Consider the following 25,124-nt stretch of genomic DNA (forward strand, 5'->3'; position numbering starts at 1 on the left):
CAATATATATTTGCGATGAGTGAGACCTTGACGTATGAGATCATTCAAAAATATGAACCCATTTTGGAAGGTATGCTTACATTTCAAAATCTATCACAGTATTCATATGCAAAGTATCCTAGGAATCATGCTTATCAAATTCAAATTTTTGCATAGGTCAAATTCTGGAAAATATACATTTTTATTTTTGTATTTGATAGAATTTGTTTTTTCTGTTACATTGCCTAGCACCTTTCTTTTAACTAAATATCTTTACAGTGCTCAGAAATGAATGTAGGAGTGAAAATAGATGAAGATTCTGCTATCTGTACCCTGTTAGAAAAATGTGTTTGATCTTATGAATAAGAAAAAAACCCAGTTATAGACAGCCTTCCATTTGCTCATTATATTATTTAAATATGAAAATGTTAGTATCTAAAAATTAAATGAGCTAAATAAAAACAAATCTAGGGAGAAAAAATATTACAAAGTCACTATGGACATAGTTATGTTTTTTATTGTTGTGCTGGGTGGGGGTATATTGTAGCATTTACAAATGTTCCGACAATATATCAATTATATCATACTTGAATTCATCCCCTCCATCATTCTCCTTTAACCCTCCTCCCCTCTCATTACTGGAATAGTTTCAACAGATCTCATTTTTACATTTATATACATGTGTACACATAATTATGTATGACTATGTCAGTAAGCTCCTTTCTGTTAATGAAACAAATACTTGAGATAATCAGTTTTAAAAAGGAAAAGGTTCATTTTGGGCCACAGTTTTGGGGGTTCAATGCATTTGAGCCTGTGGGTGAGGCAAAGTGGGAGTGTGTGGGAAGGAGGCTGCCCACCTCATGTCTTGGGAAGCAACGCCAAAGGGAGAATGAGGAGGCTCTGGGGTCCTAATATCCTAATATCTGCTTAGGGGGCACACCCTCCATGATCTAACCTCCTACCAGGCCCACGTCTTAGTTTCAACCACCTCCCAAGAGTGCCAGGTGGGGTGCTAAGGTTTTAACATGTGGACCTTTGCAGAATGTTTTCGACCCAAACCAGGGAAACAGAATTTCACAAATATTTTTATAAATTTATTCTTACTTTTCAAAATTCTCAAAATGTATTATTTATATTTTTAATTAATTTTAACTGATACCTAAGAACATAAAAGTTGTGCATGTTAATGAGATAGCATGTATATGTGCATGGTGTGTTGAAATAAGTATCTTAAACATCTATCATTCCTTTATGGTGAAATTCCCAAAATCCTTTCTTCCAATTTTTTGAAACATACAGTAAAATATTATTATAGTCACTCTGTTGTGCAATAGCACATGAGATTTTCCTTGATTTTTGAACCCATAGTCACTATGTTTAAATTAAATAACCATTTTGGCTAGTGATCTGTCATATGATTTGAAATTTTTGTTCCATTTTTCAATGGGTAAAGCATGTCAATTTTTTAATTTATGTTCCTTTTAAAACCAAATAATAAACATAATATGTTAAAATATTTGTATGATTATCCAAAAATATTGTTAAAAAACAATTATTAATGCCACAGAAATTAACTGACAGAATAGCTCAAAATATTCATTTAACAGAGATGGTATAAAAGTCTATGTTATGCTACCAAACGTTGGTTTTGACTATGTGTTTAAAATATACAGGTTTTACCAAGGTCAAGTTTATTCATTTTTTGACTCATACATTTATAATTCATCCAAATGGTTATTTGTGGCAATCGAGTGTGGTTCCAGGGGTTGGGGACACAGTGGAGGACAAGGCAATCAGATCTTAAATTTCTGATGAGCGCTAGAGTGAAATTAATGGTAATTAATCATGTAAAAGAGTAATTTCAGAGTGCTAAGTGTTATGAAAAGATTAATACAGAAGAGGAGACAAATGCCCCAGGAGGTCTAGCTCAGTTTGAAATCTTCTCAGAGGGTGTGGCATTTGCACTGAGACTTAAATGAGGTGAAAGAACAAGTCATATGATCACCTGGGAGAAGTGTCTGAGGTCCAGGGAAGACAAGCTTTGCCCCTGAGCTGGAGAACTGAAGGAACAGACAAAGGACAGTGTGGTCAGAACTTGGGGAGAGGAAGGTGAACTTGAGGAGATAAGCACAGACCAAAACATGTAGAGTCTTGTAGGCTGGATTAAAGATTTGGGCTTCATGACAGTGCCGTGCCAAGACTTTGGAGGCTGTAAGCACTGTAGTGACTTGATTGAGTACAGTGCTAATAACAGTTTGCTCTGAGCACTATTAAACTTTTGCAGGTTTGCAACAAGATAAATGCATCAGAATGTAAAGCAATTATATACCAAGTATACTTGAGAAGTTGAGCAGACTTTTTGTTTTAAAACTTTCTCTAAGGAAGTAGTAAATTGATTCATGTTCTGGATCATATTCTTTGTCATTGTTCCCTGGAAGTAACCAGTTTCCAGATAAACACTTTGGGTATCACTGTTCTAGTGAATATTACAAAAAGAAGGTATCCTGACAGTGTTACCTCCAGGTGGTAAATTAAAAGATACAAAAGCATATTTGGACAAGTAGCAGTAAACACCTTGGATTTTTTTGTTTTGCATTTTAACTATGACATTATATTGTTTGTTCATTTCATCTTTTGAGCTTTCACTTGCCTTAGACACTGTCATACACAGCTAGCACCTTGATTTTATTGACACTATTACTGATCACTTCAGTCTTATTAAAGCCTATTTGAATTAGGATCGTATGTTGTCAAGATCCTAGACCTCTTTCCATGTTGGTATGAGATGTGTCCTCAGTGATGAGATGTGTCCCCAGTGAGGTTTTTTTTAAGTCCCTGGGATTGATCCTCATTTCAATCTGGAGGCTTTTAAGGAAATGCCCAAATTTCTTTTCTATTCCATTATTAAAGATGTTTACTTAGTTACTCAATAGTTCAAAATGGCTATCAAGCCAATGACTGCTAATTGTACAGGGAAAAATGATAAATTAATGCAAATCATCCCTGCTACAATACATAATGCCTTTGTCCCATCTGCTCCCAGATTCTTAAATTTACATGGTTTTGAAATAGAGGTTTGTGTGCCTGTAAAAATTCGAATGCATTTTCATTTAGCTTTTATTTTTTTTAACCAAGATAGCAATAGCATTTTGAATGCTGGCTTTTTCACTTTTATGGTGTCATAAACATTTACTTATTTTACTGTATATTTTTATGCTATGTTATTTTTAATGGTTATCTAGTATTGTGGCACATTTGTGCTTTAATTTTTTTCCTTCCTCCTATTTATTTTTCTGTTATAAATAATGCTAATGTGTACTTTCTTGCACATCAGTCTTTGTCTGAACCTCTACTTCTGCAAGATAAATTCCTAACGATATTTTTTTGCCAAAGATTATACTCTAATCTAAAGTGAATATACATTACAGTTTTTTTGGACCAAACTAAGCTGAAACAACAACACTTATAGAGCTAACATATATAAGGGTGGAGCCTCTGATTTCCCCATTCCATAGGTAGGGAGGGGTTAAATAACATGCCCAAAGTCATATAGCACACAAATGGATTCAAATCCAAACTGTCCGGTTACAGAGCCCATGTTCTGCTTAAATTGATAATTTTTGTGCATATTACCTTGAGTAAAAAGTTCAGAGATAATTTTACTATAAATGATCACATGCAAATGACCCATTCCATTCCGAGGCACACATGAAACATAAATGCATACAAGTTGCATCAAAACACAGGTACTAGTTGTTTATGACAGCATTATTTGTATCAGCCCCATTCAGGAGAGTATCTAAATAGAATAGAAGGGATAAAAAAGGACAGCATACCTGTACAGTGTCATACGATACAAAGCAATGGAAGTGAGCCATGTATAACTCTATACAATGACAGAAATAAGTCTTAGAGACACAGTGTGGGGCAAAGGAAATCATGAATACAAATATGTCCTGAATGAGTCCATTCATAAAAAACACAAAAACTGGAGAGAACTAATCTATGCTTTTGGGAGCATGGGCAGTCTATATATTTGGGTGGGACAGTTCTGGAAAGTTAGGAGGAGATGGCTCCTGGGGTGCTATAATGTTCGGTTCTTTGATGTTGGTGTCATACTCACATGTGTAAAATGCAGAAGTTCATTGATCTATGATAAATGAATCAGAGATAATAAACTATTCTTGAATGTTGATAGGAAAGAACTAGGGATATCCACTAAAAACTTGTTTCCAAAGAAAAGTTAGCAATACTGTTAATATTAATTCCAACTCTTTATACGTTTAGAAAGATGCTCTACTGCAAGTGAGATGTTTACAACTGAGATGCAATTTTTGTATTACTAACGGTATTTCTGCATCCTCTTTATTTATTTTTTACAGTTAAGGAAGTACACCAGATGTCATTGGAAGGTTTTATAAGATACATGTGTTCACCTGAATGTCTACTATTTAAAGAGGAATGTAAAAGAGTTTATCAAGATATGACTCAGCCATTAAGTGATTATTTTATTTCATCTTCACATAACACATATTTGATATCTGATCAATTAGTGGGACCAAGTGACATTTGGGGATATGTAAGGTATTTATTTTGATTTTTAGTTTAGTTACATTTAAAATACCTGTTAGCTCCTGGTGGTTTCTACCTCAATAGGAAAGAGCAAGGAATAATAAGTAACTCTCCATGTTACCAACACTCAGGGAAAAGGGATTTTTATCTGTGCGTATCTTGAGGATGAAACCTTTGAATGAAGTGGCAATATAATTTATTGTGTGTATTAGTACCATATATTTTCCCTCTAATCCTGCCTGCTAACCTCTTCTCTATGGCTAAGACACCTGTGAGGTTTCCTGGACAATTTGGATACTTCTGGGAAAGCATGCCTTTTCTTATACTTAGCTAACCAGAGTATACTAGATTTTAAAAACTGTTGTTGAAAATTAATTCCCAGACATCAGTCCACATTGCTGTAAGAAAAAACAACATGTAAAACATTATATAATATGACATTCACAGGCAATGGCTTTTAAGATTCATATGTCAAATAACTTACATAGATTAAAGCAATCGATGATATATCTCCAATTTACACCTTACAGTGTATCACAGTGTTAACACTGGGCTTCAGTTTAGTCAGTCAGCCGGGCTACAGTGGTGAATAAAATTTTCAAAGCTGCTACACTTGTCTGTGTACAAGTTTGTGGGAACAGGCAGACACAAACAGGTAAATATATGTTTTTAGAGACTAATGAGTCCTATGAAGAAAATGAGCAAAGGCAATGTAATGGAAAGTTACATGGGGAGGCGGAGTGGAGAGTGTCACTTTAGGTCAGGTCAGGAAAAGCTTCTCAGTTAACCTAAGTGACAGTAAAGAGGAAATTGTGAAAAGATCTGGTAGGAAAGACATGTTAAATGGAAGACACGATAAGCGTTTGGCACATTCAAATGAGAGGAAGACAGAAAATAGGGCTGGAAAAAAGGGAGATGAATTTGAGGAGGAAGACGGTCAGATTTTGAGAGTTTTATTGACGGTGAAAAGGTAATGGATTTTATTCCAGTTGTATAGGGAAACCCTTGGAGTGATTTTCCTGAAGATAGTATCACAATTTGACACTGGAAGAAAGGTGATAGGGAGGTCAAAGATGACTTGGGAAATTATCATAGCAGTGTAGATGATGACTGACATATAGATGGTGACTTCATGAAGTAGCAGCTGAGATAAAGTGGCTGAATTTGAGATATGTTCAGGACACAGAGGCAAGCTTACCAAAGTGATTTGAGAAGCAGTTTAAGGGAAAGAATCAGGAGTAAGATGGTTGACTCAAGAACCAAGTGTACCAAGTGTTAGCTGAAGTGGTGAAGCTTGAGAGAGAAGCTCGTTGTAGGGCATGAGGCAAAAGCAAGAGTTCTGTGGCTCCCAGGTTAAGTTTGAGATACTAGCTATCAGAGGGCTAGGTCACATAGTCAGTTGGGTGTATGTGTCTGGAACTTGGAAAAAACGAACAGGCTGGAGAAATAGAACTGGAAATCAGTAGAATATAAGTGATATCTAACAGCTGCACAATGGTATTGTATTGCTGAAGAAAAAATCATTTTATCTCACTTAAAAATGTTGCTGTTTCTCTAATTTGAAGTCTAAGTAAACACATGAATTAAAAAATATATCCTTTTAGAATTCTGTAATGATAGTCCAATTTATAGCTATAATTTCATTGTAGAAATTTCTATTCGTACTTTATTATTCTGTGTTTTTAAAGGAAAGAAAAATATAAGTTTTAAAACATGTCTACTCAGACACACAGTTATTTCTGAATTCCAAGAAAATGTTCCACTCAGATGAAAATCTAAATTTGTATTTAATTGTATTTCTTCTGTTTCTTTACTTACATTTGGAAGGCAAATCTTTGGAAGGAAGGTCTTTCATAATGTCTCTGCTTTTAGGAAATGGTGGAATGTGAGTTTAAGCATCAGTGTTTAAGTTTCTGGTTCCATTTACAGTTCCTCCTTTCCCTCATCTGCTAATTACCTGACAGGCACAACCTCTTCATTTCTCTACTTTTTCATCTTTAAAAGAAGGAAGCTAATAATACCTGCCATTTAATGTCGAAAGTTTAATCAACCAAAGCTCCTCAAACTTAATTGCCAGTTAAAATTCAACTGCAAATAAAAAATGTTATTCACACAATATAAAGAAATAAAAATGATAATGTCTTATACCCTGATAACCTTATAGGAAGTGTTGGGGGGGGATTTTAATGATAAATAAATGAAGTTAAGTTAAAAGTAGGAATTTCATACCATAAAGCTCTGCACAAATTTTAGAATGCAGGCAGAAATTCACTCAAAGCTTTATAGAAGCCAAAGTCAAGAGAAAAACAGGATTAGCTATAAGATTTATAATGATCATAAAAAACAAAATAGCTGCTCAGAAGTAGTGTTTCTTTAGAATGAGAAATTTCCCAAAAATGAGACTCAGAGTGAAATAGGGAGAGGAAACACAGTATCATCTCTAGAAAAGATAAAATTTGTTCTCTCATGCCTCTGAATAAACCACTTAAAACATTTTTTTCTAGAAACCAAACCATGTGGTCTGAATTTATGATTTTTGAAAAAGTTGGCTTGATCAATGGGTAAAATTAAAACCATCTAGAGAAGGAGCAGTAACCAGTATTACTTACAAAAAGTTTTCTTCCACTACTAAGTTTTTGATAGTTTCCCTCCCTGTTGGTCCAGATTTCATGAATGTTTTCAGGTAGATGCCAGAGAATTTATGCTCCCTATTGCTTTGATAGTCATCAAAGAGGGGACAAAGCAAGCCTCTTCTTCCTGAAATTTCCATGAAATTTCCTTTCATGGAAATTAAAACTGTACAAATACTCATTGTTTCATTTCTAATTTAAAATCTAAATACTACATAAATGAATTCATAAGCCAAGAAGTACATTTATGTAGAATTCTACAAATTATCCCAATTTAAGACTAGTGCCCCAAATAGAAGACTATTTACTTGTGGAAATATTAATGGGTTGGATGATTCTCTGGAAAAGTTTCCAGGTCCATTCCTTCCACACAAGTGTTGGTAGAGAGTAAAACTCTGAAGTTTTACCTAAGAATGCATTTTTACCTTCATATCTTGTTTTAGTGATGACACTGAGGTAGATAAAACTCACCATTCCTCTTTTTCTCTAATGCCCTACCACTAAGGTTCCTTCTGTCTTTCATCTTATTATTCCCAAGGGAACATGCAGTCTCTCTTTTTCACTGAGTTCAGCATGCTGACTCAGTGTCATAATTGCTTTATATTTCCTCAGCTACACTCCTAAGTGCTATTGGAGTCATCTCCTTAGAAAGGGACTCAGCATGATCCCCAAAGATCTGAGAGGCACATTTCTTCCTATGGTCATTTGGTACTCTTGGTGCTGGGTCCACATCCTCTTCCCCAGGTTGTCCTGACTTAAGGCAGGGTTTCTCAAACCCATTATATTCCGAGCCATTTGGTTCTTTATTAAGGGGTGTTCTGTGTGTAGTAGAATGTCTAGACACATCCGTGGCCAAACCAGGGAGATACTGGTTTCAAATTTTCCCACCATCTTTAGTTGTGGTAACCAACAATGAATGTCTCTAGACTTTGCCAAATATCTCCAGGGAGGCAAAACTGAGAGCTAGGGGGCTCCGGGAAAATAAGCATTAACCTGGTTTTCTAGGGGGAAATAACTCTCTGCTTTGGCCACTTTCCTAGTAGATGTGAGCATCAGTTCTAAGATCCTAGTGTTTCCAGTCAGCCCACATTTGAACAGCTCTGTCTCTCTCAAGACTGCACTTTAGAGCATCATTTTTTCTCTGCCTTCCACCTTTCTTATTACACCCTAAAGTCCCCCTTCTTTTTAAATATCAGCACAAAAATATTTAATCACAGTCAACTGTGTACCAAACAGTTTTATGAAACTGGAATTTCCTGTTCCTGTGGAACTTAGAGCACAATGAACAGCAGAAATTTTAGGATTTTGATCTATGGCACTAATCAACACATTGTTTTGGTAGTGCTGGCACTGTGGTTGCCATAAGTTAGCCCCAGGTCAGGTCAAGTTCACAGAAAATAAGAAGAAAGAAAGCCAGAGTAATGGTGCACATCTGTAATTCCAGTTACTTGGGAGGCTGTGTTTGGGAGGATCTCAAGTTCAAGGCTAGCCTAGGCAAAAGTAGCAGGGAGACCCTATCTCAAAAACACAATAAAAACAAGAGGGCTTGGAGTGTGGCTCAAGTGGTACAGAGCTTGCCTAGCAAGTGAAAGGTCCTGGGTTCAATCTCCAGCATTGAAAAAAAGAGATGTGGGTATGTATGTGTTTGTAAAATAAAAATCATCTTGTTGCTATATATACATTTGAAGAAACCAATAGATACTTTTGTAAATAATTCAGTAAATTTTAGTGAACTCTGGCAAGAAATAAAGTATTTCCTGATGACTTACATGTTCTAGGTTGGCTAGAATTTTTTGAGGTGCCTGTATTTGTGAATATTCTGAGTATTTAGTGGATAGAAACATCTGAATTCAATCAGCTCTAATTGACACAGCATAAATAAAAGTATATATGTTAGTAAAGCATCCATCACTCCTCTCTGAGATTAAGAACACTGAAAATTCGTTTCAACTGAGTTGGTACAGCTGACTTATAAACCTAAGATAAAATTTATGTCTAGGTCAAGAAGCTGAGATTTATTTGATGGAAATAAATTTATTTGGTGGAAAAATAAAAATTCAGTTTTAGATATTAGTAGAAGTGGAAATATATTTTCCTCAGTTTGGGCAAAGCAGTGAACTTGGTATATTCGGAGGCAGTTAGTTTGAACTTTTCTCCTAGTGAAATTATGAGTCAAAAAGACACAGGTTAGCAGGTATTCAGGTTTCCATTGCATAAAGTAGTTTAATTTTTCCAGCTCTTACTTGGATGAGAATTAGAAGTGGCCTTGTAAGAAATGGTTAGGAACACAAAGATTGTTTACTAAGCTGTCAGTCATCTACAGTTACTCCCTGTATTATACATTATCTCTATGGAAAAAGTATTGCCATGGTTTCACTCTTTTCCTCTTTCCTACCACATTCCATTCCCCAAAACGATGTGAGGAAAGAATCAGATAAAGTTTTACTGATACATTTTATTCTGAAATGGCTTTGAAAATTATCTAATTTCTCTTCTTTAGTTCTTTTACAGAGAGGGTCTTGCATTTTTGCCTTGGGTCAGCCTTGGACTATGATCCTCCCACATAGTTGGAATTTCAGGCATGTACCCCTACACCAGTTTATTTGTTGAGATAGGCTCTTGCTAACTTTTTCCCTGGACTGTCCTTGAACAGTGATCCTCCCAATCTCCACCTCCCAAGTAGCTAGGTAATATCTCATTTCAATGATATTGCAGTTAACAGTATAAATCACCATAAACAAATTGCTTGAGTTGGCAGTAGGGATGTATCTTAGTTACAACGATGGAGGCAGGGATTTTTTTTTTTTTTTTTTTTTTTTTTTACTGTAAACCAAGCCTTGGGGACCAATAAAGAGTAAAATATTTGATCAAAAAGAAGGAGGTGCCATGTTATATTTCACAGATAGTGTGCTCTTCCTTTTCAGGTTGTAAATTTCTGGAGACTTCATATTTGTCATTATTGTGGACATCTATTACAAAATCACAAATAACCTTCTGAACATTTTCACCTCTGGGTATATACTGTCAATGGTCTGGGCTTGACACTCTATTTTGTTTAAATTGCACCAGTGCCCTTGTGAAAGGATGTCGTTGTCTGGAGATTGACTGTTGGGATGGGTCACAGAATGACCCTGTGGTGTACCACGGCTATACACTCACCAGCAAACTTCTCTTTAAAACCGTTATCCAAGCAATACACAAGTATGCATTCTTGGTATGTACCTGTCTTCATGAAATGGTAGTTATTTAAACAAAATCAATCATTATTTACTGGTCTCTAAATCCTACAATGCCTGCCCTGCTTCACTGATATTTTAAATTGTGGAGTATGACCTATTAGTAGGTAGCAAAGTCCATGTAGTAAAGAGTTAAGGGAGATTTATCAAAGTTAAATGCAGGCTGTATGGTACATTTTGTATTGTGGAACTTTTTTGTTTAATACTTTGTATATGTGGTGTTAGATAAAATATATCTCTCACTATGTGTTGTCATTGATAAAAGCTTGAGAAGTACTGATCTAGAATAATAGAAATATTTTATTAACATTCAACTTTCATTTTCAAGACAAAAGTAAAAAGTGCCAGTAATGATTTACCTAAATTGTGGATATCATTTATGACTATCATGTTGATAACAAAGAATATTCGGAAGCTTACTTTGGAATTTAAATTGATTAAAGTTACTGACTCAAAGATTTAATTCTTCATAGGACAAAGTTCAGTTTACAAATCCTAGTCTATAAATTGGACAGATTTTAGCAATCCTCAGTTTTGAGTACCTTTGAATAATACATGATTCCATTTACAAACTTGTCTAATTGTACAACTGCAGATACTTTAAATTGTTTTTTCAACCTTACTAACTTAGTTTCTTAAGAATTTCAATCATAGTGCAGTTTAATACAATTGAAGCGATTTAACAAAATCTGCCTCAGCACTTAAATAATGTGTACACAGTAAACTCACAGACTTCAATAAAGTTGAAGTTCTTTTTGTCACTATGTCACATAATCTGTAGATACAAACTTAAAATCATCATACATATTAGAGTATAAATAAATATTCTCAAATTATAAATATCTAATCTGAATGATAGCATTGCACTGATTCTCTTAATTGTCTGATTTCTTTTTTTTGATGATCACAAATGTGGAATTTATTATTTTTTTATTCATTTATTCACATGTGTATTTTTGTTTGGGTCATTTCTATCCCCTGTTCCCCCACTCCCAACTTCTCCCCCCTTCCCCCCTCGCTTCCAGGCAGAACCTGTCCTGCCCTTATCTTTAATTTTGTTGAAGAGAAGACATAAGCATAGTAAGAAAGACAAAGTGTTTTTGCTAGTTGAGTTAAGGATAGCTACACAAAGAGATTCCTAGCATTGCTTCCATGCACAAGTGTATTACAACCCAAGTAGATTCATCTCTAACTGGTCTTTACACTGGTTCCTTATCCCATTCTTGTTTTGACCTCTGTCACTTTAAGGTTTCTGTATTAGTTCCTCTGGAAAGGGGACATCAAACACTTTCATGTTTTGGGTTTCCTACCTATCCCATACCTCCCATACTCCCCTTGTCATGTAACCCAAGCCAAACAACATTGCTGCATTTGCCCTACATCTAAAATCTGCATATGAGGGAGAACATATGATTTTTGGTCTTCTGAGCCTGACTAATCTCACTCAGAATGATGTTCTCCAGTTCCATCCATTTACCTGCAAATGATAAGATTTCATTCTTCTTCATGGCTGAGTAAAATTCCACTGTGTACAAGTACCACATTTTCTTGATTAATTCATCAGTAGTGGGGCATCTTGGTTGTTTCCATAACTTGGCTATTGTGAAAAGTGCTGCAATAAACATGGGTATGCAGGTGCCTCTGGAGTAACCTGTGTTGCATTCCTCTGGGTATATCCCCAGGAATGGGATTGCTGGATCATATGGCAGATCTATGTTTAGATTTTTAAGAAGCCTCCAAATTTTTTTCCAGAGTGGTTGTACTAGCTTGCATTACCACCAGAAGTGTACGGGAGTTCCTTTTTCTCCATATCCTCGCCAACACCTATTGGTGGTGGTGTTTTTGATGATGGCTATTCTAACAGGGGTGAGGTGGAATCTTAGTGTGGCTTTGATTTGTATTTTCTTTATAGCTAGAAATGGTGAGCATTTTTTCATGTGTGTTTTGGCTATTTGAATTTCTTCTTTTGAGAAAGTTCTGTTTAGTTCAGTTGTCCATTTCTTTATTGGTTCATTGATTTTGGGAGAGTTTAGCTTCTTAAGTTCCCTGTATATTCTGGTTATTAGTCCTTTGTTTGATGTATAGCTGGCAAATATTTTCTCCCATGCTGTGCATGGTCTCTTCAGTTTAGAGACCATTTCTTTTGTTGTGCAGAAGCTTTTTAATTTTATGAAATCCCATTTGTCCATTCTTTCTCTTAGTTGCTGGGCTGCTGGGGTTCTATTGAGGAAGTCCTTCCCTATACCTATTACTTCCAGAGTGTTTCCTGCTCCTTCCTGTACTAACTTTAGAGTTTCTGGTCTGATATTAAGGTCCTTAATCCATTTTGAGTTGATACTATTACAGGGTGATAAACGTGGATCTAGTTTCAGTTTCTTACAGACGGATAACCACTTTTCCCAGCAACATTTGTTGAAGAGGCTGTCCTTTCTCCATCATACATTTTTAGACTCTTTGTCAAAAATAAGGTGAATATAGTTGTGTGGATTCATATCTGGGTCCTCTATTCTGTTCCATTGGTCTTCATGTCTGTTTTTGTGCCAGTACCATGCTGTTTTTATTGCTATTGCTTTGTAATATAGTTTGAAGTCAGGTATTGTGTCACCTCCAACATTGTTCTTTTTGCTGAATATTGCTGTGGTTATTACTGGTCTCTTGTGTTTCCAAATGAACTTAAGGGTAGATTATTCAATCTCTGTGATGAAAGTCACTGGGATTTTGATGGGAATTGCATTAAACATGTAGATTGTTTTTGGTAGCATAGCCATTTTTACTATGTTGATTCTACCAATCCATGAGCACAGGAGATCATTCCATCTTCTGTAGTCTTCCTTGATCTCTTTCTTCAGGGTTTGGTATTTCTCCTTGTAGAGGTCATTCACATCCTTTGCTAAGTTTACTCCTAGGTATTTGATTTTTTTTTTGAGGCTATTGTAAATGGAATTGTTTCCATATATTCCTTCTCAGTTTGTTCGTTGTTGGTGTATAGAAAAGCTAATGATTTTTGTAAGTTGATTTTGTATCCTGCCACCTTGCTATAGCTGTTTATGGTATCTAGGAGTTTTTGGGTAGAGTTTCTTGGGTCTTTAAGGTATAGGATCATATTGTCTGCAAATAAGGATATTTTTGACAGTTTCTTTACCTATTTGTATTCCTTTTATTCCCTCTTCTTACTTAATTGTTCTGGCTAGGAATTCTAGTACTATGTTGAATAGAAGTGGGGATAGTGGGCACCCTTGTCTCATCCCTGATTTTAGAGGAAATGGTTTCAGTTTTTCACTGTTAATTATGATGGTGGCTGTAGCTTTGTCATATGTAGCCTTTACAATGTTGAGGCACATTTCTTCTATTCCTACTTTTCTTGGAGCTTTTATCATGAAGTGCTGTTGGATCTTATTGAAGGCTTTTTCTGCATCTATTGAGATGATCAAGTGGTTTTTGTCTTTACTTCTATTGATGTGCTGTATTACATTTGTAGATTTGCATATGTTGAACCACCCCTGCATCCCTAGGATGAAGCCCACTTAGTCACGGTGGATGATCTTTTGATGTGGTGTTGGATTCGGTTTGCCATTATTTTATTGAGGATTTTTGCATCGATGTTCATTAAGAAGATTGGCCTATAGTTCTTCTTTTTGGAGGTGTTTTTGCCTGGTTTTGAGATGAGTGTAATACTAGCTTCATAAAATGAGTTAGGTAGTGTTTCTTCCCATTCTATTTCATGGAAAAGTTTAAGGAGGGTTGGTATTATTTCATTTTTAAATGTCTGATAGAATTCAGTAGAGAATCCATCAGGTTCTGGACTTTTCTTTTTTAGGAGACTCTTTTTTGCTGCTTCAATTTAATTTTGTGTTATAGATCTATTCAGGTGATTAATTTCCTCTTGGTTCAGTTTTGAATGGTTGAAAGTGTCTAGTAATCTGTCCATTTCTTCAAGATTTTCAATTTTATTAGAATATAAGTTCTCAAAGCAGTCTCTGATGATTTCCTGGATTTCCGTGGTGTTTGTTGGTGTCTCCCCTTTTGCATTTCTGATTTTACTGATTTGGGTTTTCTGTCTCCTCATTTTAGTCAGGTTTGCCAGGGGTCTGTCAATCTTATTTTTCAAAGAACTAGTTTTTTGTTTCATTGATTCTTTGTTTTTTTTTGGTTTCTATTTCATTGATTTCAGCCCTTATTTTTATTATTTCTCTCCTCTGCTTGTTTGGGGATTTGCTTGTTCTTGTTTTTCTAGGAGTTTGAGATATAGCATTAGGTCATTGATTTGAGATCTTTCTGGCCTTTTAATATAAGCACTCATGGCTATAAACTTTACTCTTAAGACTGCCTTTGCTGTGTCCCATAGGTACTAGTAGGTCATGTTTTCATTTTCATTAACTTCCAGGAAACTTTTAATTTCCTCTTTTATTTCATCAATGACACATTGATCATTGAGCAATGTATTGTTCAGTTTCCAATTGTTTGCCTGTTTTTTACTGTTGTTTTTGTTGTTGACTTTTTGTTTTAATGCATTATATTGTTTATATAATATAAACAATATATTTCTTATATTTGAGGCTTGCTTTGTGCCCTAAGATATGATCAATTTGGAGAAGGTTCCATGAGATGCTGAGAAGAATGTATATTGTGCAAAAGTTGGATGAAATATTCTGTAGACATCAACTAGGTCCATTTGATCTATGGTGTGATTTAGTTCTAGAATTTCTTTATTGATATTTTGTTTGGATGACCTATCTATTGGTGATAGGGGGGTATTAATGTCTCCCACTACCACTGTGGTGGAGTCTATATATGCTTTTAAGTCCTTCAGAGTATGTTTAATGAAATTGGGTGCATTGATGTTGGGTGCATGTAGGTTGATAATTGTTATTTCCTTTTGGTGTATTTCCCCTTTTATTAGTATGGAGTGTCCTTCTTTATCTTGTTTGATCAATGTAAGTTTGAAGTCTACTTTGTCCGAGGTAATTGTTGCTATGCCTGCCTGTTTTCAGGAGCCAAGGGCTTGGTAAATCTTCTTCCAGCCTTTCACCCTAAGCCAGTGCTTGTTTCTGACAATGAAATGGGTCTCCTGTAGGGAGCAGATTGTTGGATCTTCCTTTTAAATACAGTTTGCCAAAGAGTGTCTTTTGATGCGAGAATTAAGTCCATTAATATTATGTGTTAGTATTGATAGGTATGTGGTGATTCCTGTTATTTAGTTGTCTTTGTTTTTTAAGGGTTTGATTGTTTGCAGTTGAATCAATGTTACTCTGTACTTTTATGCCTTTTCTTCTCCTGTGGTTTGGTACTACCTGCCCTTTCATAGTTTTGTTTGCTTTCACTTTCTGTGTGCAGAATTCCTTGAAGAATCTTTTGTAGTGGTGGCTTGGTGGTCATATATTGTTTAAGTTCTGCTTATCATGGAAGACTTTTATTGCTCCATCTATTTTTTTTTTCTTCCTGAAAAGTTTTATTTATTATTATTTTTTTCATTTTTCTTTTATTATTCATATGTGCATACAAGGCTTGGTTCATTTCTCCCCCCGCCCCACCCCCTCCCTTACCACCCACTCTGTCCCCTCCCTCTCCCCCCCCTCCATACCCACCAGAAACTATTTTGCCCTTATTTCTAATTTTGTTGTAGAGAGAGTATAAGCAATAATAGGAAGGAACAAGGGTTTTTGCTGGTTGAGATAAGGATAGCTATACAGGGCATTGACTCACATTGATTTCCTGTGTGTGGGTGTTACCTTCTAGGTTAATTCTTTTTGATCTAACCTTTTCTCTAGTACCTGTTCCCCTTTTCCTATTGGCCTCAGTTGCTTTAAGGTATCTGCTTTAGTTTCTCTGCGTTTAGGGCAACAAATGCTAGCTAGTTTTTTAGGTGTCTTACCTATCCTCACCCCTCCCTTGTGTGCTCTCGCTTTTATCATGTGCTCATAGTCCAATCCCCTTGTTGTGTTTGCCCTTGATCTAATGTCCACATATGAGGGAGAACATACGATTTTTGGTTTTTTGGGCCAGGCTAACCTCACTCGGAATGATGTTCTCCAATTCCATCCATTTACCAGCGAATGATAACATTTCGTTCTTCTTCATGGCTGCATAAAATTCCATTGTGTATAGATACCACATTTTCTTAATCCATTCGTCGGTGGTGGGGCATCTTGGCTGTTTCCATAACTTGGCTATTGTGAATAGTGCCGCAATAAACATGGATGTGCAGGTGCCTCTGGAGTAACAGTCTTTTGGGTATATCCCCAAGAGTGGTATTGTTGGATCAAATGGTAGATCAATGTCCAGCTTTTTAAGTAGCCTCCAAATTTTTTTCCAGAGTGGTTGTACTAGTCTACATTACCACCAACAGTGTAAGAGGGTTCCTTTTTCCCCGCATCCTCGCCAACACCTGTTGTTGGTGGTGTTGCTGATGAGCTCCATCTATTTTGAATGATAATTTTGCTGGGTAGAGTATCCTAGGTTTGAAGTTATTTTCATTCAGTGCCCAGAAGACCTCACTCCATGCTCTTCTTGCTTTTTAGGTTTCCATTGAGAAGTCTGCTGTGATTTTGATGGGTTTACCTTTGTATGCTATTTGTTTTTTCTGTCTTGTAGATTTAAATATTCTTTCTCTGTACTTATTGTTTTAATGATAATATATTGTGGGTAGTTCTATTTTGGTCAAGTCTGTTTGGTGTCCTGGAGGCTTTCTGTACCGAATGGGCATAGTTTTCTCTGTTATTATTTTGTTGAATATACTATGGATTCCTTTTGTTTGCACCTCTTCTCCTTCTTCAATGCCCATGATTCTCAGGTTTGGTCTTTTGATGGAGTTGGTGAGTTCTTGCATATTCCTTTCAGAGGACTTGAGTTGTCTGACTAATAGTTCTTCAGTTTTTTCTTTAATTACTATTTAATCTTCAAGTTCTGAGATTCTGTATTCTGCTTGTTCTATTCTGCTGGAATGGCCTTCCATTTTGTTTTGTGTTGCTGTTTCACTCTTTTTTGTGAGGTTTTCCATATCATGGGTCACTTTCTCTTTAATATTGTCAGTTTTCATCTTTAATTCATTTATCTCTCTATTTGTGCTGTTTTCTGTTTCACTTTGGTGTCTATGTAGGGATCCTATGATTTAATTTTTTTTGTGTTTTCTCATATTCTTTATTTTTGTTGTCTTGGAATTTCCTGACTGCCTCCTGTATGTTTTGGTTGACCATGTCTAGTAACATCGCTATGAAGTTCTCATTGATTACTTGCAGAATTTCTTCTTTCAGAGTGTTCTTGTGGGCTTTGTTGGGTTCCTTGGTATAGTTTATCTTTGTTTTGCTGGAGTCTGGATCTGGGTATCCATTTTCTTCATTGGCCTCTGAGTCCTGTACTAATTTATTTTGGGGGAGAATGGTTTCCATCCTTTTTTCATCTTCCCATCATTCCACTTGGTACTGTTTCTGTCCCTGTTCTATGTGTAATTTTGTATCAGCTAACTTATAATAGTAAAACTAAGAAAACCAAGAAAGAAGGAGAAAAAAGTAGAAGAAAAAGAAAGAGAAAAAAAATGGAGAATCAAAGAAATCTACAGGGAGAGATAATGGACAATCAAACAGTGAACAAGACAAACAAACATTTTAAGAAAAGAAAAAGAAAAAAAGAAGAAAAAAAAAATCCCTGTTTCAGGAACAGTAGAATTTCAGTCTTAGTAGTTCTGGTGTTACTCCTTTAGCATCCAGTCCTGTTTTTCTGTGTCTCCTAGGCAGGTTTGGAGCTGGTGTCTGGTGGTGCTGGAGGCCTCCTGTGGTGGCTGGTGGCCGGTGTGCCACCAGTGGGCAGGCAGCATCCTGGTGGGCCGGTGGATTGTGGCCTGGTGGGCCTGTAGGGCTGGTGGGGCGGAGACCAGACGGGGTTGCAGCCTTGCAGGCCGGTGGGCAGTGTGTGGCTATCTGGTGAGCCTGTGGGCAGCAGTCTGGCGGGCCTGTGGGGCAGAGGCCTGGTGGGCTGGCAGGCAGCCTCCAGCCTGCCTGTTCTTTCAATGTATCGTAATGTGGACAAGCCTTCCATGGGTAGGCGTTCTGGGTGTCGAAGTCTCAGCTCTCCTTAGTGCTTTACTTCAGTCAAGTGTGTCTCCAGCATCTCAGCAAGGTCCCTGATTCCCAGAGCTCATGCAGTCTGCGTCTGTGTCCGAGTCACCATTTTTCTAATTGTCTGATTTCTAAATCATATCTCTCCTCCATCCTCTCCCTTGAACTCAACCCCAATATGTACAACCACCTGGATGGCATTTTGCTTGGGTTCTTAATGACTCATGTGACTAAATGTACTTAAAATTGAACTCCCACAATTCTCTTCTCCCAGTCTTGCTCTTCCTGTGACCTTTCATTTGCTCCAGCTAAAGTCACTGTCAACTTTCACTTACTCCCTTCTCTCAGACTCTCACTCAGTTCTTCAGCAAATCATTGTGGCTTTACTTTCAAAATACAATCTGAACTTCTCTCTTCATTCCCATTGCCATCATCCTGGCCACTGTCTTCTCACTTGGATATTGCAATAGTCTCGTTTCTGTTTCTGGTTTTCTTCTCCTGCTTATTCCCCTGCAGTGTCCTCACAACACATAAACTAGAGTCACTTTGGGGCAAGCTAGATCACATAATTGCCCTTCTCAAAGTCTTCAAAGTAAAAGCTAAAATCCAACTGATTGGTTTTCCATTACCTCCCTGACTCTCCAGCTACTCTATCCCTTGCTCACACAGGCTTTTTCAGATACATCTCAGAACCTTTGCACTCGCTATTCCCTTTGTATGAAACATTCTTCCCTAATATTTCCATGGTTACATCACTCTCTTAATTCAGGGGGTGATAACTAGTAAAATACAAGGAGATAAAGTCAGTCCTAAAATTCAAAGGCTGTCCAAGGATGGAAAGTCCTATAGCTTCTATGACTTCAAAAAGCAAGAAACAAGCAATTAGACAAGAAAAAGAAATAAAAAGAATCCAAATTTGAAAGGGAAAAGTAAAATTATCTTCATTTTCAGATGACATGACAATACATGTAAAAAGTATCCAAGGATTCCACAAAGAAGCAATTAGAGCCAATAAATGAATTTGGCATATTTATAGGACATAAAATCAATAACTTTTTTATGTACAATGACCTAACTGAAGATGAGGTTTTTTAAAAATTCATTTATAATACCAAAAAATACTTGGGAATAATTTTAATGCAGGAGGTGAAAGATCTCTCCACTGAAAACTATAAAACATTGAAGAAAGAAATTTAAGAAGACATGAATAAATGGATCAATGTTCATTATTCAGAAGAATTAATCATTTTAAAGTGTACATGCTACTTAAAGCAATATGCACGTTCAGTGCCCTTCTTCATAAAAAAAGAAAAAAGTCCTAAAATTTGTGTGGAGTCTGAAAAATTCCCAAATATTAAAAATAATTCTGAGAAATAAAACACAGAGGCAGCATACTTCCTGAATTAAAATTGTATCACAAAGATATAGTAATCAAAACACTATGGTATTGGCATAAGAACAGACATATAGAGATAGACAGGAAACCAGTGGTTACCAAGTATCTAGGGGACAGGAAATTGGGAGATTTAGGTTGGATAATATAAAGTAGTAGATAAAAAAGATGAACAAGCCTGGAGATACAGGACTCTAAGCAAGAAAATGGTACTGTATTTGGGATCTATGATAAATGAATGAATTTTAGCTACTTTGGCCACAAAACAGAAATAAAACTATGCAAGATGATGGGTGTGCTAATTTTCTCCACTTTTACTGTCTCCACGTATTCCATAGCATTATGTTGTATGTCTTAAATATACAAAAAAATCTGTTTCTGAGAGATAAATGCCAAGAGATGAGCAACAAAGTCTCAATGAGACATTGCAGCTGAATGTGGTGACTCCATTTTCACAGCTGTTGAAGATGGACTCCCTGCTTGACATTGTCACCATTAATCTGAGAAGAAGAGGAAATGAAATTAAACAAATGAAAGTTATTAGTAAGAGGCAATATTAGTTCTTGTTTCTGGCACGTGTAGCTTACTAGAAACAAATATATTAACTGATCTAAGTTTTGGAGGGAATTATATTTCTACCCTTCCTCCAAGTCTGTTTCTTCAGTGAGCCTTAAAACAACCATTTCCTGGGAAGTGGTCTGAAAGAGTTGCTTGGCTTTAAGCATTGAAACTCCTTGACATTTTCTTAGATGTGGACAGCACAGATAAAAGAAGATAAATCATCTTTCCAGAGGATGAAGCCAAGGACCAGAGGGGGAAAATAACAAACAAGAAAGGAAGGAAGAAAGAGAAGGAGAGAGGGATAGAGTGGAGGGAGGGAGGAGAAGGAAGCAGGAAGGTAGGAAGGAAAGAAAGAGTGAATGAAAAAGAGAAGAGGGTGAAAAAGAGGAAAACAATATTATTCGCAGTCAATGAAATCAGGGCAAAGTTTCAAAATCACTTAGCTGATTTTGGAAAAACTGTTGATGTTAGAGTACACGAAAGGGTATACACACCACCTGTAGCTGGGAAGGTCATTGTAGTAGGTTGAATACGGGTCCTTGAAGATGTTAAGTTCCAACTCCTAAAACCTGTACATATTGCTCTATGCGGGGAAAAGGCTCTTTGCAGATGGATGAAGGTAAGGATGCTTAAATGGGGACATTATCCTAACCTTATCTGGATGGGGTCTAAATGCCATCATCTGTATCCTTATAAAAGATAAAGAGAGATCTGACATATCAGAAGAGAAGCAATGTGAAGACAGGGACAGAGATTAGAGTGACGAGGCCTAAGCCAATTTCAGCAAAAACGGGAAGCAAAGGAACAATTCTCCCTAGGGAGAGAAGCTCTGTGGACAACTTGATTTTTGCTCAGTAAAACCAACTTAGACTTGTGGTGACTAGAATTGTCAGAGAATAAATTTTTGTTTTTATCAGCCACAGGAAATGAATACACTCTACATCAAAAAGACATAATATTGGATTGCCTATTTGGAGGGTTGTGACAATGCCTCATACCTTGGGATTCTATGACTCTTTTACAATTTGGCAGATTTGTGCTCTGGTAATTAAATATGAAATCATATATAAATCATGCAATCATTTGAATAAAATCAAAAAATGAATTTTGTTCTCTACTTGTGGGGAATTTTAAAGCTGCAGCAGTGACAAAGGGCAGAAAATATCTTTATGGGATCACCTACACTTAATAATCCTCTTTATTGTTAAAAATTGGAAATATCTTTACCTTAGTTTCTAATTTCTAAAGAAACATTTTCATTATAGGGCTTAAAGCTAGAAAAGTGGAAAGTTAGCTTTTCCTTTGACTCATCAATGTTAAGCTTTTCCCTTTGTGTTTTGAAATATCTAAATTCAGGTATATTTAAAAAATCTAGAGTTTTACTCTTTGGCAATCTGTTAGCTTTCTGTTACTGTGACAAATATCTGAGATCAACTTAAAAAGAAGAAAGGGTTATTGGTCCTCATGATGTTGGAGGTTCCAGTCCATGGTCTGTTGGCCCTGCTGATTTTGAGCCTGTGGTGAGGCAGTGTGCCATGATGGGAGCATGTGGTAGGGAAAAACCTTCACCTCATGCTCAGAATTTGAAAGAGAGAAAAGGAAGAGGTGAAGTCCCTTTACAATTCTTAAAGGCACACCCCAATGACTAAAGGGCCTCAAGATGGCCCTCCAGTAAAATTTCTGCCACCTCTCCATTGTGCCAAGTCAGGGACTAAGCCATCCAACATCCAAACTACAGCAGGCAGCTTGTTTCTTCATAAGACTGTACTATGATAATTTTCCATAGTAGTACAGATAGCTCTACCTTCTTCTTAATTGGTCTATATCATACATCTGTGTATATATGTATTCATATGTTAATTGTACAAAGGAGTATCATTGTGATATTTCCATAGATGTACACAATGTGTTTTGATCAAATTCACCTCTTTATCCCCATCCCTTCTTTATCCCTATCCCTTCTTTCCCCTTTACCAAACAGTATTTAGTGGGTTTCATTACATATCTTTATATATATATATCTATACAAATACATATGTATGCATATGTATATGTTATGTACTTTGATCACATTCATTCCCAAGTACCTTGTCCTTCCTCTTTCCCCTTCACTGACTGTCCCCACCCCAGTCCCCCTTTCACACTCATGTCCCATTATTATTATTATTATTATTGTTGTTGTTATTGTTATTTTATCATTTTAGGTCTAGATTCCCCATATGACTGAAAACATTTCTTTATATAGATAAGGTATAATTTATTTAAATAAATACCCACTGATGGACACTTCACTTTTTTCTTATACTTTTGGTGCAAATAATAATAATTTTCCTCTTTATACAGATTTAATGGCCTTTGTTTTGTCAAATGCAAGAGTATTTTCCTATTTAAAAAAAACTTAGTTTCTAAGGTACTGAAGATAAGAAATGAGTTTTAAAATGAAATTCTTATCTAGATTGCACTAAAATTATTTTAAAATCCTGATCAATAACCACAGTAATGATTAACTTTTTTAGACATCTGACTATCCAGTGGTGCTCTCATTAGAAAATCATTGCTCCGCTGCCCAGCAAGATGTGATGGCAGACATTTTACAGGGTACTTTTGGAGATTCTCTGCTCTCTGACATGCTTGATGGATACACAGACAAACTTCCTTCCCCAGAGGTAATATTTTGTCTGAGAAGCTCAGATTAAAGGGAAAACAACAAACAAACAAACATGTCACTGTAATTGTGGACCTAGATCTAATAAGATTAGGTTAGAAACCAACGTAAATGCTTGGTTTTGGTTATTTACAGGGCTGTACCTTTGTCATATGTTACCTGGGAAATGTTCTCATGAGTGTTTAGGTGAATAAAGAGACTATGCAAATAAAGAAAGTACAAAGATCTGTGTAAGACCCACATTTAGAGAGTTAATTAATTTGCAGATAGTAGCTGTGCAAGGCACACACTGTGGCATTTACATTTGTGCTTGTGTGCCTACTATATATCATAATTGGATTCTCCCCCCATCATTCTCCTACATCCCCCCCTCCATCTTAGAACCATTCCAACAAGTTTCATTGTTCTATTTTCATACATGAATATAAAATATATCCACCATATTCGCACTCCTTCATCTTTTTGGCTAATTCCCCATCCCTCTTCCCTGTCCTCCAGGCAGGACCTGTTTGACCTTCCTGCCCTTCACATTTGAAGTGTGTATGGATTGTTCAATATATATAACCCACATTTTGATTGTGTGACCTACTTCATAATTTCAAGGCAATTAATATTGGATCTGAGGAATTTGGTATGTTTTATAGGCAAAAGGCTAAGAAAGAGGCAAAAAGTTCAGGCTGTAAATAGACTCCATACTCAATATTTCAACACCTGCTCTTTCCAGGACCCTGTCCTTATTAACCTGAGCATATTCCAGTGTTTGATTTGGAAAAGCATCTCTACTCTGGCATCAGGGCTTCACTTCCTTCTCCAGCTGTGAGTTTGTGATTCCTTCTCACAGCCCAAAGTTTTTACTTCCTCACTGCTTGCATCTGCCCATTGGCTTCCTCTTCCACCTGCTCCATAGTAAGTTTCTCCTCGTGTCCATCAGAGGGAAACCTTTCTACTGAACCCTAATGGATCTACTTCTGTCTTCATCTCACCTCTCCCCTCAGAGGCGTCCATGACCAGGGAGCCCTCTTTTCTGTCCGTGAAACACTTTCTTCTGTACTTCAGACTTCCCTCATTCCTCTCTGGCCTATCTTTCTTAGTTTCCTTTGTGGGCTCATTACCCCAAATTTTATCAGATGATAACTGAACTGTTTTATTTTTGCAATAGTGTTGTCTGACAACCAATGCTTTCTTTTTGACATATCTTCAGTTTGGGTAAGATAGTAGTGTTTCTGTAATAGTTGAATATTTCTCTTTATATTTTTCCTCATTTTATTGAAATGAGTGGGAAACTTCAAAAGTGTTGTGACACTAGTGACAAGAAATATAGAGCTCATGATAGAATTGAGACAGATAAAATGATTTCTTTGATAAATGAGAAAAGTATGACTCTTACCTCTGAAGGATGTTCACAGACTAAACAAGTTCAGTCATGACAGAAAAAATGTTAAGGCACTTGTGCAAATGCTTGAAACATAACATCAAAGATTAACCTCAAAGTCATGGCCTAATTCTGGAAGTTGTAATATTCTTTAATTTTCTGAATACATTCTCTTCGTCTATATGTTTGTCCTTTCAGCATTCCAATACACGACTTTCATTGAGACTTGGGCTTCTACACTACAGTAAGGACATGGTTTCTGATGAGAAAATGAGGAATTAGAGATAAAGTCATTTTCTTACACTGTACTCAGTCTTCAGTGTGTAAAAGAATTCTTGGAGACTTTGTAAGGAGGTTTAATTCCAGATCCACAATTGAAGATTCAGACTCTGTAATTTTGAGATGGATCCCTGGAATTTGTCCCTTTAGCAAACATATCTGATAACAGCTTTGTTGTGTACTTGCAAAGTATGTTTTGTCAAACTCCATATTAAAGAGCAATATAAGGGTTATTCTAAAAGAGAGAAAACACAAGGTGATGGGATAATTTGAGTAGGTACGGGAGGATGGCAGAAGGAAAGGAGAATCAAAACTGCTGGAGAAAAGAACTTTCCTTCAGAACCCAGCTTCCAGCATTATATATAACATAATAGGCACTTAAA

General features: G+C 36.3%; 1 protein-coding gene across 1 annotated transcript in view; it reads left to right on the plus strand.

Moving 5' to 3' along the window:
* The window catches only part of Plcz1 (phospholipase C zeta 1), a 43,450-nt gene continuing 18,326 nt past the window's right edge, over positions 1–25,124 (plus strand). Inside the window, exons 1-4 of the mRNA XM_020186421.2 lie at positions 1–70; positions 4,365–4,566; positions 10,254–10,398; positions 22,942–23,091. Of these exons, the coding sequence (XP_020042010.1) occupies positions 16–70; positions 4,365–4,566; positions 10,254–10,398; positions 22,942–23,091 (552 nt within the window). The 5' untranslated portion in view covers positions 1–15. The remainder of the gene's footprint in view (positions 71–4,364; positions 4,567–10,253; positions 10,399–22,941; positions 23,092–25,124) is intronic.

Source organism: Castor canadensis, chromosome 6 (genome assembly GCF_047511655.1).
Source record: "Castor canadensis chromosome 6, mCasCan1.hap1v2, whole genome shotgun sequence".
Lineage (NCBI taxonomy): Eukaryota > Metazoa > Chordata > Mammalia > Rodentia > Castoridae > Castor > Castor canadensis.